This window comes from Patagioenas fasciata, chromosome 3, assembly GCF_037038585.1.
Source record: "Patagioenas fasciata isolate bPatFas1 chromosome 3, bPatFas1.hap1, whole genome shotgun sequence".
Taxonomy (NCBI): domain Eukaryota; kingdom Metazoa; phylum Chordata; class Aves; order Columbiformes; family Columbidae; genus Patagioenas; species Patagioenas fasciata.
The window spans coordinates 69,614,652-69,628,314 of NC_092522.1; the positions used below are offsets into that span (position 1 = coordinate 69,614,652).

Here is a 13,663-nt window from a genome sequence, read left to right on the forward strand (position 1 = left end):
ATGAAATCACAGTCACTTCGTTTCTTCCTGGTGATCCGAGTCTATCACTCATTTGCTACGTGGTCTTGATTTTCAGAGGAGTGCTGCTGAAATAACTGTGCTTGATAAGGCTCAAAGAAGCAGAGTTGGGATCAACACTAGGGGTTTGGCCTGAGAGCAGTCTGATTTTCATGTGGTACTGGGCAGTAGCCTCTTAAAAGTCATTCCCAGTTTCAGCATCTCAAATTCAAATCCTCACAAGTCACTGGTGACTTTAAAAAGTCCTGGTCATTTTGGTAACGGCACTCTGTTTTAATCTCCATTTACAGTACAAAGTAATGTGTATCCTATTTGGTATCTTAAATCCAGCTACAATATTTAAGGCAGCAAAAAGCATCAGAACAAAATTGTTTTAAGTTATTTTCTTCAAAGTTTGTTGTGGTTTTGAAGATAACAAAAACCAAACTATTTTGTTGTGCTCCAAGGAAAACAAAACAAAACATGACAGCAACAGCAAAACCACACAGACAGGAAGTTTTTTTCCCCACTTTAGGCAGGGCTGATATTCCGTACCTTCTCTTCACAGGGTCAATAACCATCACCGATGAGATGGAGTTTTGTGGCAGATCCCCCTGCCCCCTCCGAAGACTGTTACCCACAGCACCCCCTGCATCTGTCCCATCCTGACACAGCCCATCGCTGGGCATGGGTACCCCAGCCTGGCACAGGGCCACCAGCTCAGTATCCCCTCAGCTCACCCCACTCCAGCTGCAGCCATGGGAGGAAGCAGCCACAGAGGGGAGGAAGCAGAAATACCTCCCCGTACCGCTCCTCCCCTCTGCCACAGAGCCCCATGGCTGTCCCAGGCGCAGCATGAACCAGGCTGCAAATGTTACCACCTTGAAAGATCTTCACTGGTCTTTGCGTACCAAACCCACATGTTGCCTTGCTGTGAACCATGGCATCTACCCTGGAGAAGTTCATTCATTCTCTGGACCCCAAAGCCCTTCCCAGGGTCCTCCAAATCCAGTCAGGAATCTACTGTCAAGGTGAGCATTGGGTGCTTTCTGGCAGGGCTTTGCAAGTCCATCTTTGACGTTGGGTCCTCCCTTGGGACTGGGATGTGGGAGAGGCAGAGGGAGGCTGCTGACAGAGTTGTCTCCTAGCAGTTTCCCACCAGCTGCAATTTTTCCTTTGAAAAAACAGTGTAATGATCGATGACTTTGGAAATGTCTTTGGTATTGTGTGCATCTGGTCTTCACAGAGTCAGTGAGGAAGGAGCTGTAGTTAGTCCTGGTAATATCCTGGAACGGATACTGGAATTTGCTTTGCACTCAGACAGAACCATCAATGCAGCAACTGCCAACCATCTCACAGGGGTTAGCTGATTAAACTTAGCTCTGTTCTTCCAGGGTTGGCATGAAGAGGTGCTCTCAGTTTCAGAAATAAAGAACCAGAGCACCTGTAAAGTGACCATGTGAGACCATAAGGTTTTCTTGAAGTTCTGCCCTGCATTTGAGGGTACTTCAGGTCCTCAACAATACAAAGGGATGTGTATCAGTCAGACAGGAGTATCACAGGGGTGATATTTTACTGGTTTTTTCTGCAGTAGATCTTTTCATGGTGCTTCTGTTGCTGAGCTCTGCTTGTGCACAAAACACAGTGGAAGGGTAGTAAAAATGCTTGCACTGGAGGGAAAAGTTCTGTGTTCGTTCAGGGTATGGACTTAGTTGACAGTGAAAACTGACTTAATTGACAGTGAAAATTCCATGTCAGGCCCATGTATTAGTCTAGGAAAAGAAAGTTACCTCCCTGTCACTGCAAGGGAAAACTTGGGGTTACACTAGGTAAAACAGAGGGGAATTTATGAAATAAGTTGAAGCCTCAGCTTCAGCCAAATACCTGCTTCAGGGTCCACAATATCTATCTTTACATAAATATAAAAATCCGCATGCTGCTCCATAGCAGGAGAGGAGAGGAGGTGGCCACCATTGGCTGTGGCCATGGAAAGTCTGAGCTGCAATCCTGGTGCTGTGGCCAGAGTGAGTGATTCTTCCCTCCACAAAAACAGCGTCTTGGGGCAGAAAGAAAATGGGAAAGGGCATACTCAAGCTGTGATGGTAGTCAATTGTCCATGTTCTACTGGTGGCCCAAAGTGGCTGCTCTGGAAATTGCCTAGGACACATGAATATTACTCATCCATAAAAAGGTGTTCTGGGAAACAAACTTGGCCAAAATTACCAGAAATGTTTGAAAATATGATTTGACATTTGGGCTGTTCAACTTTACATTTTAAAACAGCCCAAGAGCTTGAACTGGATTAAGTGCTTGCTAAGGAGTCTGCCACCTAAGTGGTGAGGAGCAGAATTTAAAATAAAAAAGGGAAGCTTAAATTTGAGTAACCACCATATTTGCCTCTTTCCAGACACCTAGGAAGCAGAGGTAATACAAATACAACTTGTATGTCTATGTAGATATGCATGTGTATACATATATGTATGTATATACAAAGTACTGTAAGATACATAAGGTATATACAAAATGCTATGAGAAAATTATGTTAGCTCAGCTGTCAGCAGGCTTCCGAGTCCCTGTATTCTGCATTCTGCTGTTAGTGGATGGTAAAACTCATAACACTACATCTTTGGAACCAAAGTATTTTTGTGTGTGCTTCCATTTACTGTGTAGACCTTTCTACATGAGAAGAAGAAAAAAAACAGTGGAAGCATAGCCCACAGGTCATTCTACAGCATTGTCATTACATATGGAAGAAAAAGGCTATTAGCTGATTACTGTCTATAATAAAAGGCCCTGCAAAGCCATGGGAGGGGGTGGTGTTTGCCAAGATCTGGGAACTATTGCACTAAAAGTGAGAGCCCTTGTGCTGCTGTGATGCTTCATTAGTCTTCAGCTACACCACCTCTTCCTGTCCTCTGCTACTCGTGGCTTCCTCTCAGCTGTGCTCACTAATGTTTCCACCACCAGGCTAGATGCAGCACTGACATACATGCAAGTGTTTCTTGCTTATATAAGAAACAAGGCTGATACAGATGTGCTACTTGGATCCTTCCCCTCACAGCTGGCACATCCCCAGACCACTTGCAAATACCTAGAAACCCCAATGTCCACTAGAAGGCTTGTGTTAGTTCTTTTCTTCTTGCTTGCTTCAGAGGAAGCTAGAGCTGCCCGAGACACTCTGTGCCTGATGGGTTTGCAGGATCTAGGACTACAAAAGACCTTCTCGGCCAGATTCTCCCTTTCTCTTCCTCCCTCCTTCCCCAAGTGATCTGTCCACGTTGGATCTTTCCTGAACATTTTGCTTCCCTCTGTACCTCGCAGCAGGGATGAACACACTGTTCTGTGATTGCATTGTGACTTATATTGCATTTTCTGAAGATAAAGTGGTGCTTCCAAGAGAATCTGAAGTAACTCCTGTTATATTGCTAAACAGGCAAGTGGACCACTTTGTGCACTTTGAGTGTCCATTAGGACAACCATTCTTCAGTCCTTCCTCAGGCAGTTCTGCTGCCCTATCAACAACCCTTTTCAATTCTCTTCCCACGTGCAGTACACCAGCAATCACATTGTGGGTAATGGCAGGTCTGTTTACAGGGAACATGAGTTTATTTCTATGGTTGCAGGGACCAAATCAGAGCATTCATGCACTGATTGTGGTAGCTCCCAACTGACTACAAAGTCAGACTGGTCAGCTGAGTCCTACTCGGATTAGCCGTTTCATGGAGTTGGATTTCATAGGAAACTTTAACCATGCTCAACACAACATGCAGATAGTAAGAGAGAAGATTTCTTTTTAAAGCATTACATGGGATTGTTTGAAACTGGTCATTCACAAGAGATGATTAATTTTCTAGTGTAAGAATTTAAAATAGCAAGAATTTGTACATATAAAAACGTTATGTCTATTCCCCTCTCCACAACCCCAGAAAAAAGTGCAAGTCTTCTTAATGTCAGCTTAACCAGGTACATATTAATGGAAAGGCTAACAGAGTAAATGGTATACTAAATCCATTGGAGCTGTCATGTCAAAGTTGCAGCAGCCAACCAAAGAAGACTAGCTATGTGATAAGAAGACAATGGAGTGTAATTCACTCGCTTGTCTTCTCTGGTGAACTGTGTGCTGTGGGGATGAAACTTTCATTTACTCTATCTGGAAGCAACATTTTTCACACACTGCACTTAGGTCTAAATGATTTTACAAATATAGGACTTGTAAATTAGCATTACTGTTCTTGATAGAGTTTTTTTCAGTACCTCTGGAAGCTTAAAGAAAGTATAATGCTGTAAGTCTTTGTAAGGATAGATGTATTTTTTTCCATGTGGTAAGGTATTTTTATTAGAAGCTGCAAAGTCAGGCTCCAGGGAGAGTGGGAATTTGCTTCCCCCTGGGCAAGGTAAAAGCTCTAAAAGATCTCATTTTACCTTCGTACCCTTGTAGCACCGAGTACAATCTCGGTCTCTGTTTTCAGACCCAAGCCTGCCTGCTGCAGTTCCTGGTGGAAAGTAAGTAGAAAACATGCTGTGTGTATCCATTCCACCATTAGTATCTCTACTGGCCTATTTAAAGTTATGCTCCTGCTGCTATTAATGGAATAGTAATGTATTTAACTGTAGCTCTCCAAACTGCAAATGGACAGGACTATATAGACCCTGTTTCCATTCAGAATACTTTCAACTGGAGAAGCTACAGGCAATTGAACTTTTGCTGTTGGTAGTGAATACTATGACCTAGACACCTTTCTGAAGTTACACTCCTGTTTGCCTCTCTCTTCCTGGCTTGAAGCAGAGGGAAGGGTTTCCCTAGGGTGATATCAGTGTTTTTCATGCTACGCCTGGACTTTGGGGGTTGGTTGAAGCCTTACCCAGTTTGCCACAGGCAGGATAGTCAAGGTTTGAGGAATTTGTTCATACTCTCATGTTCCCAGAGCCCCAACCTGCAGTCACCACCTATGGCAATCTGACACTGTGCAGGCTCAGCAACATGGGTTTTTAGTAATAGCTCTGAGTTCTTCTAAAGTACTTTCAATACATTGCACTCAAAGGACCATACAGAAGCAGAGAAATTATTGTTATTCCTGGGTTAAACACAAATATAGATGAAAGGAGAGGGTGGTTCTTCAACCCCCTGGGATGCCTCTTGGGGCAGTTGCTTTGGACTCTGCAGTGCGTAATATCATTGCTACAGAAACTGGAGTGTTGAATCTCTGAAGGGATTAGTACAGCTGATTATAAATTGAGAGCAAGCTTGCCAGATACAGACATCTTGCTAATCAGCACTGATCAGAAAGGAACTACAGTGCAGACTGAAGTACATGACAATTTAATAGCTCATTGAAATATGTTATTAAAAAATTAAGCTACTGAAACTTCATTGGAAACTGATTTGATTGATTGACGATTTTTCTTTGAACATTTTAGTAAATATTGATGCTTAGTGAGCTAAATACCGTATGACCGCTGAGGCTGAGTTTTACAGATAGCATGCAAGTAAGGGCTTTCATCTTTATGTTACAAAAATTATGTCTGTTTTAATACTGATATAATTACTTTATGGGTAATTGAATTTAATATTCTGCAGGCTTAATTTAACCAGTGGCAGGACAGTAAAAAGTGTCAAACTTTAATTGTGATAAATGTAGAACTGCTCAAAGCACCTATTCTGTTGATATTTCTTGCCACTAGCCATGTTCTTTACTCGCAGCCTTCCCATTTTTGCTCTGCCTAGACAGAAATCCCACATTGCCTTTTTTTTTTTTCATTCCCCTAAAGCTAAACGCACACATCAGTGATGGGATTATGACCCCAAGGATTGGGACTTGCCACAGCACAGAGAGAGTTGTTAGGTCTTCTCTGCATTTCTGCTCTGCAAAAGCAGCACATGTATTGTGCAAATCGCAGTACCAGGACATCTCCTTTTTACAATGGACCCGTGAAACTGCTTGGGAACATTTATGCTGTGTTCTCTTTCTCTGGAGAGAATGGATCTGTAAGCTAGCAGCCTCCATCTCCGCAGGCTTGGAGTGCAGCGGAGCAGCAGGTTGTAAATGCGGTGCTCCACGCTCTGCTCCCTCTCCTGGGGGTCTGGAAAGTCTCACAGGGAGGAAATCGTGGGAAGGGACAACAATGGGGTCACATACATAGCCCTGGTTAATACCCTTCCAGACCTAAAGAATAAAGATGCTCAGTATTGCCAGGTGGAGATGCCCTCTCTGGGTGGCTGCTTGGTGCTCTCTGACAGCTGCATGAGGGGTGATGCCAAGCAAAAGCCCTTTGTGATTTGCTCCTTCATTGGTGCATGTGCATAGCTCCATCGCAAAACTCTCCTTGTTGAACCATAAAGTATGTGAATATGCTTAGGCTCTCAGTTCCTCTTGACTCTCCTTGCTGGCTGCGTATCCAAGCCTGCTCACCGTCTCCACAGTTTCAGTTTCAGCCTTTCTACTTCTGTTACTGTGAAACAGCATCTTTCCAGAGTGGCTTCTCTGAGCCTTTCAGGGTAGCGATGGATTTGGCTTAACCACTTATGAAAAGTCCTGTTAACCCTGTAACTGCAGCTAGGCAAACTGAATAGAACAAGAATCCTTATGTATAAAGTCTCGACTGCAAGAAATCGCTCTCAATGCTAATAGAAAACAATCATGTAGAATGGAAGTATTTTTTTACTGTTTTTACGTCAGCCTGGAGGGAAGAAGTCCTGCTCCCTTATCAGCGTGAAAAACCAGTGAATCAATGAAAGCTAGGATATATGGTCTGTAATTCATATGAATAAAACAAGCAAGCTGCCCTTTCAGGATTAATAAAGGCACTTTTTTTCTTATAAAAAGCAACAATACAATTTAAACAGAGGCTAAAGCATGGACAGCTTTCAACAGCTTTGATGAAGATAATTAGGGTTGTATTTCTCAGAGGTGGAAGATCAATAACCTGTGCATTTACTGGGTGGAGTGTCGTTTGAGTACATGCCAAAGGAGAATTGTACATTAAATGGTAGAAATTTGTAGTACGGTGTTTGCACTTGCTAATTTGCCTCATTTTTTTACAGAGATAGAAGCCAAATCGGTCCATAAAAAATTGAAAGGCTTTTCCCTCTTGAACATAGTTGTTTCCCTTACTCTTGCTTGAACAGTCAGGAGCAAGAGTCCTAGGTATAACTGGAGTAACAGATTGTTTGAGTTCTCTTTTGTGGTCAGTAGTCAGAACATGTTATTAATAGTAAATTTTCCCTATTAATACGTACTACTGAAACTCTCCTGCACTTGCTCAGATGGCTTCAAAAGCATGTTTTATTCTGAACAAGAAGGAAAGTGCCCTTCAGTGAATGCAATATGAGAACAAAACCTGACTTTTATGGGTCAGATATTGCTCATTTTCTTCAAGCTACTGCCCTCAATGGGATGACTCATACAGATACAGTGAGAAAAATCTGACCCTGGGTAGCTGGCACTGAGGGCAAAGCTGTTTCAAGGATCTCCTTTTGGGGATTTTCTTTCTGTGACGTTCAGCTCCAAGCCTCTCTGTGGATGGCACAGGGGATGAGCAAAATACCCAAATTGCCGGGCTTGTCTCGATGCAAGGGTCAGCCGCCTGCCTTAGCTGGCTGAAGCTGCCCTCAACATGCTGATTTCCTGCAGTGGAGAGGGGCCCCCAACTGGTGTTACACTGGGGCTTCCAGGGATGTGAGAAGGAGGTCTGTAGTAGGACAAGCCCTTTTTCCCTACAAATGAACCTGCCACCCTATAAAAATACCAATACTATTTTCCCAAACTCAGGCTTCAGGGAGATAAGGGGGACAACTAAAACAAATGAAGGGGGAGGGAAGATCCTGGGATAAACTTCTTGTGATACATAAGCCCATGATCATGCTTCATTGCTGAGTTACAGGGCTCTTGTGGAGTATTTTTTCTTCCAGTAGCTGGTGATTTATGCATGAGGAGACATGGCATCAGTCCAGGTTCATGGATTCTGGTTAGGTCCATTGGACACACAGTCATGGCACACAAGACAGTGTGCTGTGATTGCAGTGGGGGAAGATGCTTGAATAGGTTTCCAATTCTGGGCTTTACCTGTGAAGTGCTCAACACTCTGACCTGATCCTGCAACTTCATTTAAGCAGCCTTCTTAAACCCAGTCCAACAAAGCACATATTTGCTGTTAAACATACACTTCAATAACCATACCTTAATTAATGGTGCAAAGAAAATGAATAAAACTGAATAAATTGCAAACAGCTGAAACAGTGACTAATGCTGTTCAAAGGCAGCTTTTGGCATTCTCTTCATTGCTACAGTAACTCCAGCTTATGTGGGTAAACCAAAGGTCAAAGATGTTGCATTTGGAACTGTGGTTTCACCTGCTCTTTCCATTGTAGTGGGTGCTGCATGCACAAAACTCTGCTGCCACATGTAGAACGTGAGCCCTCCAGATAGATGAGAATCAGAAGTATTAAAAAAAAAAAAAAATTAATAAAAAAGGCCATAAACCTATCAGGAAAGGAATAAATCAGAAACTGCTGCCGAAGTAATTTTTTTTTTTTTTCAAATTCCATTATGATTGAAATGGTTTAAAGCACTTGACATTTAAAGTTTGACTTTATATAGCAAAGGATAAATCTTACAGCTTTTGTTTTTTGGTAGTTTTGTGCTGCCAAAAACCAGACCCTCTGCAACTTAATTAGGTATGATCAAGATAAGATGCTTTCTTTGCACAGAGACTTTTGGAGAGAGTTTGCCTCTGTGGCAATTCAGCGGCTGAACTCCTTGGACGATTTGTGTCCCAAACTGACCAAACCTGCAGATTTTTGCTTAGGACACATGTTAAAAGAGAGAAGAGCTGTTACAAAACACAGTAAGTTGCTCTGTCACTTGATAGAGGACCTTCTACACAAACTCATGCCACCTTCGTCACCACTGCTGCCCCTGAGTCTCTGGAGCACCACATGGACACAGGGGAGCTGGGCTCACCCCCTCTCCATGGGTGCACCTTCTGAGGGTGGAAGGAAGAGGTGGATAAAAGCCATACAGGTGCTTTATGCTATCTGTAACCACTCCCACAGCCTGGGGTTGAAGAGAGAAGCTGGCGCATACATTCTTTTCCTGTCACTGAGAATTTTCAGCTGCTTTGTTTTTTTTTGCTTGAGATGTTAGTTTATTTGAGATCAGTGGGGAAAGCCCAGCATGCTGATTAACCTCTTCAGTGCTCAGGAGGTATTTGAAAATAATAATAAAAAAAAAGACACCTAACTTCTCACTATCAGAAACTGTTTGCTTTTTTCTACAGCTTAATCAGAGGATAATATGATTAAAGTTATTAAGCAAAACTTTCCTCCCCACAACTTTAAAACAGATCTCTCTTCTTGCCAAAGAGCATAAACTCTGAACAATTGGCTAACTCCCAAATAATGCCCATAAAGAATGATATCTTTTTTATTGATACTAATTATAGATACATTATGCCCTTCATATTCCTCTGGGAGACTGTAGCAGCCTTAATAAACCTGTGATTTCAGCAGAGCTATGTCTCTGGGGAAAGCGGGTTGTTGTATTTCTGGCTGAATGGCTGCACCAGGGGCAGGTGCCTTGATGTGAAAGCAGAACCATTTCACCAGCCTCTGAAACAGAGTCGACTTTGAGTTGGGAAGACAGCACCCATATGAGCAACTGATGACAACATAATGGTGGAGAAAGCAGCACTGGGAAAAGGATGTTGGGACAAAGTTCTGCTCTTCCAGGACATGTCAGGAGATCTTTCATCTCCCTGCAAAGCAGCCAGGTTCATGGTTCTTTGGATCTTCTTTCAAAGACTGCTCAGCCTGCCAGCTGCAATGAATTCAGTGGGTGCTACTGAGAGATGAAAGGGACAATTTTTTCCTTCAAGGATTCAAACTCATGGGGCTAGAGAGTCAATGCCTAGTGTCTGGCCTGCAAAGTCACTTGTTTTTGTTAGGAGAAAGGCTTGGTCTTTGTTAAAGAAAAAAAATGAATGAGGGATATTTGGAAGTGCTTAGCAGCACCCTGTGCAGCAGACAGAATGTTAGACTGGGAGTCAGCCAGGCTGGGCTTGAGCTCCAGCACTGTTGAATGGTAATCTGTGCCACCTTAGTCAAACCTTTTGCTTTGTTTGCATTGCTCTACCTAGGCCTCCTTGCTAAACTGCCCAGGGTCGTGTGATAAAAAAGAATTATGTACATGATGTATTATTGCTGTTTAGTCATGGACCTGATTTTGAGCCATGCTTTGTGTCAGCATCAGCGAAGCATTTGCTCCAAGAGCAGTCACCCAATGGGGCTTTAAGGTACTTGAGAAGAAAAAGGGAAATATTACTGAGATATTTCCTGTTCTACCTTGTATTATAAAATATTTCTGTCAGTGGTGCTGTCATATGACCTGACATGAAGAATGACATTCTCTGCCTCAGGCATTCATTGTATTTATATTTTATGTTGTTGTTTTTAATACAAAAAGACTTTTTTTGTACAAGTAATAAGAAATAAATCAAATAAAGGCTCCATTAAGGGATTATGGTGGTGTGGCTGCTTAGCATTTTAGGGAAGATGGAGGAAAAAGATATTGAACTAATTCTTATGGTTGCTTTGATGTGATCACAGCAGTTGCTAATATGGATTGTCAAACTAGAGATGAGCTTATGAAAGGAGATAAATGTGTTTTTTATTGAATAAAGTAGCAATCCAGAAAAGGTGATTTCAAAAGCAACAAGCTCTTTAATTACAGGCTTCAGGGGCATTGTTTGATCACTGTAAATAAGCTGCTTTATTCTGGTTTCTGCAAAAATGTTATTTTGCATTATATTGCATACCTCTTTCTCAAATAAAAAAGATTCAGTCCTTAAGATTACTTGATCTATGTTTTCAATGTCTTACACTTTCTTTGTGGCTTGAGTGAGAAAAATACATTTGTTGTGCAACAACAAATAAAGGTACTAAAAAGCTCATTTTAACTTTAATTTGATTTTTCGATATGTTGTGTGGGGGGGCCTGCATCACTCAGCTAAAGTAAAATCTTTCAGAGTCCCATTGTCACACAGCAGGTATTTTCAAAATGTTTTAAGACTAGTTATCGTGGCTTTTAAAGGAAAAATAATTCTTATTGTCCCTTTTGAAAACTACACAGTTTCCCTCCCTCACTTGTATCAGCACAAATATTTGCTGCAAAAGCCTAGATGACAAATCACACAAGTAACATTTTTCTTGTCTGAATGTAATCTTCATTGTACTATTCTAGGCAAACTGCCAAGCTAAGGCTAAAATCAGGTCTAAGGTAATCCAGTTGCAGACAAATATGTAATTAGAATCAATACTGTATGTGCAATTGCACCCACTAAAATGAACCTGTTCTTCTATGGTGGCAGAGCTTCATTTTTTAATGATTTTTTTTTCGTGCTATCATTAAAAATGAGCCTTCTGCAATCGTTGTCTCGGTCTGCTAACCACCTTCCTTCCAACCTCTTACCCTCATAATCTTTCAACCTTTTGGTCTCTTCCAATTGAATCTGATAAAGGAGATGGTACTTAAAGTCCTACAAGTCATTCAAGTAGATATCTGTCTACATACCCGTATGCGCATATATCCATCTGTCTATCCACCCATATATGTTTTACTACTGATAAGATGTTGAAGGTTTGTCTCTGACTTCCGTAATCAGATGGAAAATGTGATGGCACACCCTTGTTTTTCAGTGGTTATATGAGCAATTTATGCACCTTCTCTTCTGGGATGAAAAGTATTGTCCTATGGCCATGAGTTCTGGGATACTTGGGCACTCTCTGCTTCTACTCTGCTAAGAGCTTTCCTATCTTGTAGAAGACTTAAAGCACCCTCCCCAGCTGCTTAATACCCTTTCCCTTGTTGATAATGCAAAATAATACTCTTTTTTTTTTTTTCCAAGAATAAGTTCAATTTCCTTGGTATTATTATGATGCATAATTTTTCCTACAGGATTATGTACACATGTAATAGTTTAATTTTTGATGGTAGGACAACTAGCTCGTCTGTTTTTCCTTTTTTTATTTTTTTAATTTTAATTAAACCCTAACTTTTTTTTTCTTTTCAGTTTTCATTTTCATCTCACTTTTTCCTAGAACTGATGCTTTTAGATGAATAATCTGTTTGTTTTCCACAACAGTATTACTTTTTGTTCTGATGAAAGATCCTGGGAGTTAAGGTGCTGTGACAGCCCTGTGCATCTATTCTGTGCACAATCCTTTGTGGCTTGCAGTCTGGCATTTATAATCCATCTTTTTTCTGAATGCATTATCTTGGCCCTTGATGTTTCAAACAGAGCCTACAGCTCCATGTAATGCTTTTTGTAGACTTCAGTTTGAACTCCATATGCTTGTCTGCCTCAGGTACTTTCTCTCTCTTATGAGTGCAGATTTTCTTTTCTTGTGTATTTTACCCTTTTCTTGTAGTGTTTTAGAATTCCCTGCCATCTCTATGGTGCTGGACCACTGTTTACCTTGTATAGGTTGCTATTTGCATTTCTTATGTTTTGGAAATTTTGTTTGCTTTGTCAAAGGTTAATTTTGGTGTCATTCAATCACATATTTTTGAGAGTTTGGCAAATTTAGTCTCTTCTTGTGGATATCACCAGACTGGATCTTCAGCCTTGGACCTGTCACTACCTGATCAGTGTTTTCACTTTGTTTCAAGCTCCATTTATTTTGTGATGGAGGACAGGACTTTCTCAAACTCTCCACTGCACAATTTGTGGTGAAGCTATTGTGCCTATGGAAAAGGAAACCTGATAAAAGCAATGAGTCCTTCAGAGCCAACCATGATCAGAAACAGGGACCTCCTCTGCCACCCCTCTTTATTTCTTGGTGGCAGTGCTCTGCTGCAGGTATAAACCAAAGTAGTGGTTAAATCATCTTCCATCACAGCAGTTTTTCGAGAGGTTCAGCCTCCTGATCGCTCCATTCTTCCCCTCAGGGCCATTGCTTGGTTTGCCCTACTCCAGCTACCATATTATTTGGAAAAGGCATGTGGCCAGCAAGGCTACCAAAGCTGCATGGCTCGGTGCCGGTGCTCCAGTGGAGCAACACTGCCTGCCTGTGGGTGCACGGGGGGCCTGGCTGCACCAAGGGGCATGCTGGCAAAGGCTGTCTAGCAGAGATGAAAGCAAATGTGCCCAAAGCCCATAATTAGTCAATGTAGTTACTTTACTATGTTAAATGGTTTCTCAGGATCTATTTTCAAGTGGGGTAACCTGGAGAATCTGGATCTAAATCTGCACTGAAGATCAAAGCCTCTAGAAGCCATGATCTCCCATTTTGAGTAGGTTTTCACAAATATTTGAGGGTGAGAATATTGGAATTCTTTGCTCATCTTTCCATGTTTCTCTAATGCAGAGCTCATCATGCTGGGTCCTCTGAGATTCCCTGTATCTAATATCATGGTTACTTGTGATCGCTACTATGTCTGATGTGAGGAGTGAGGTGGTTCGGCACAAAAGGAATATTACTCTTTTCACAGATGCTCAATCTTTCTCTCCCTCTCACTCTAATATGAAATAAGTATTGCACACACACTTTTCTGACTGTCATAAAATATCCTATGGAGCTCAGCTAAAGCAATGAGAGCTATGATAATTCCTCAAGTGTTTATTAGAGCAGCAGCCAGCCTACTGATGGGAGCTGTAGCAATATCCAGTG

The 13,663-nt window shown here is 41.7% G+C and overlaps 1 protein-coding gene across 1 annotated transcript in view; it reads left to right on the forward strand.

Annotated features, from left to right (window-relative positions):
* The first annotated feature begins 936 nt into the window (after positions 1–936).
* THEMIS (thymocyte selection associated) overlaps positions 937–13,663 on the forward strand; it is an 81,646-nt gene continuing 68,919 nt past the window's right edge. Inside the window, exon 1 of the mRNA XM_065835076.2 lies at positions 937–1,028. Within this exon, the coding sequence (XP_065691148.2) occupies positions 938–1,028 (91 nt within the window). The 5' untranslated portion in view covers position 937. The remainder of the gene's footprint in view (positions 1,029–13,663) is intronic.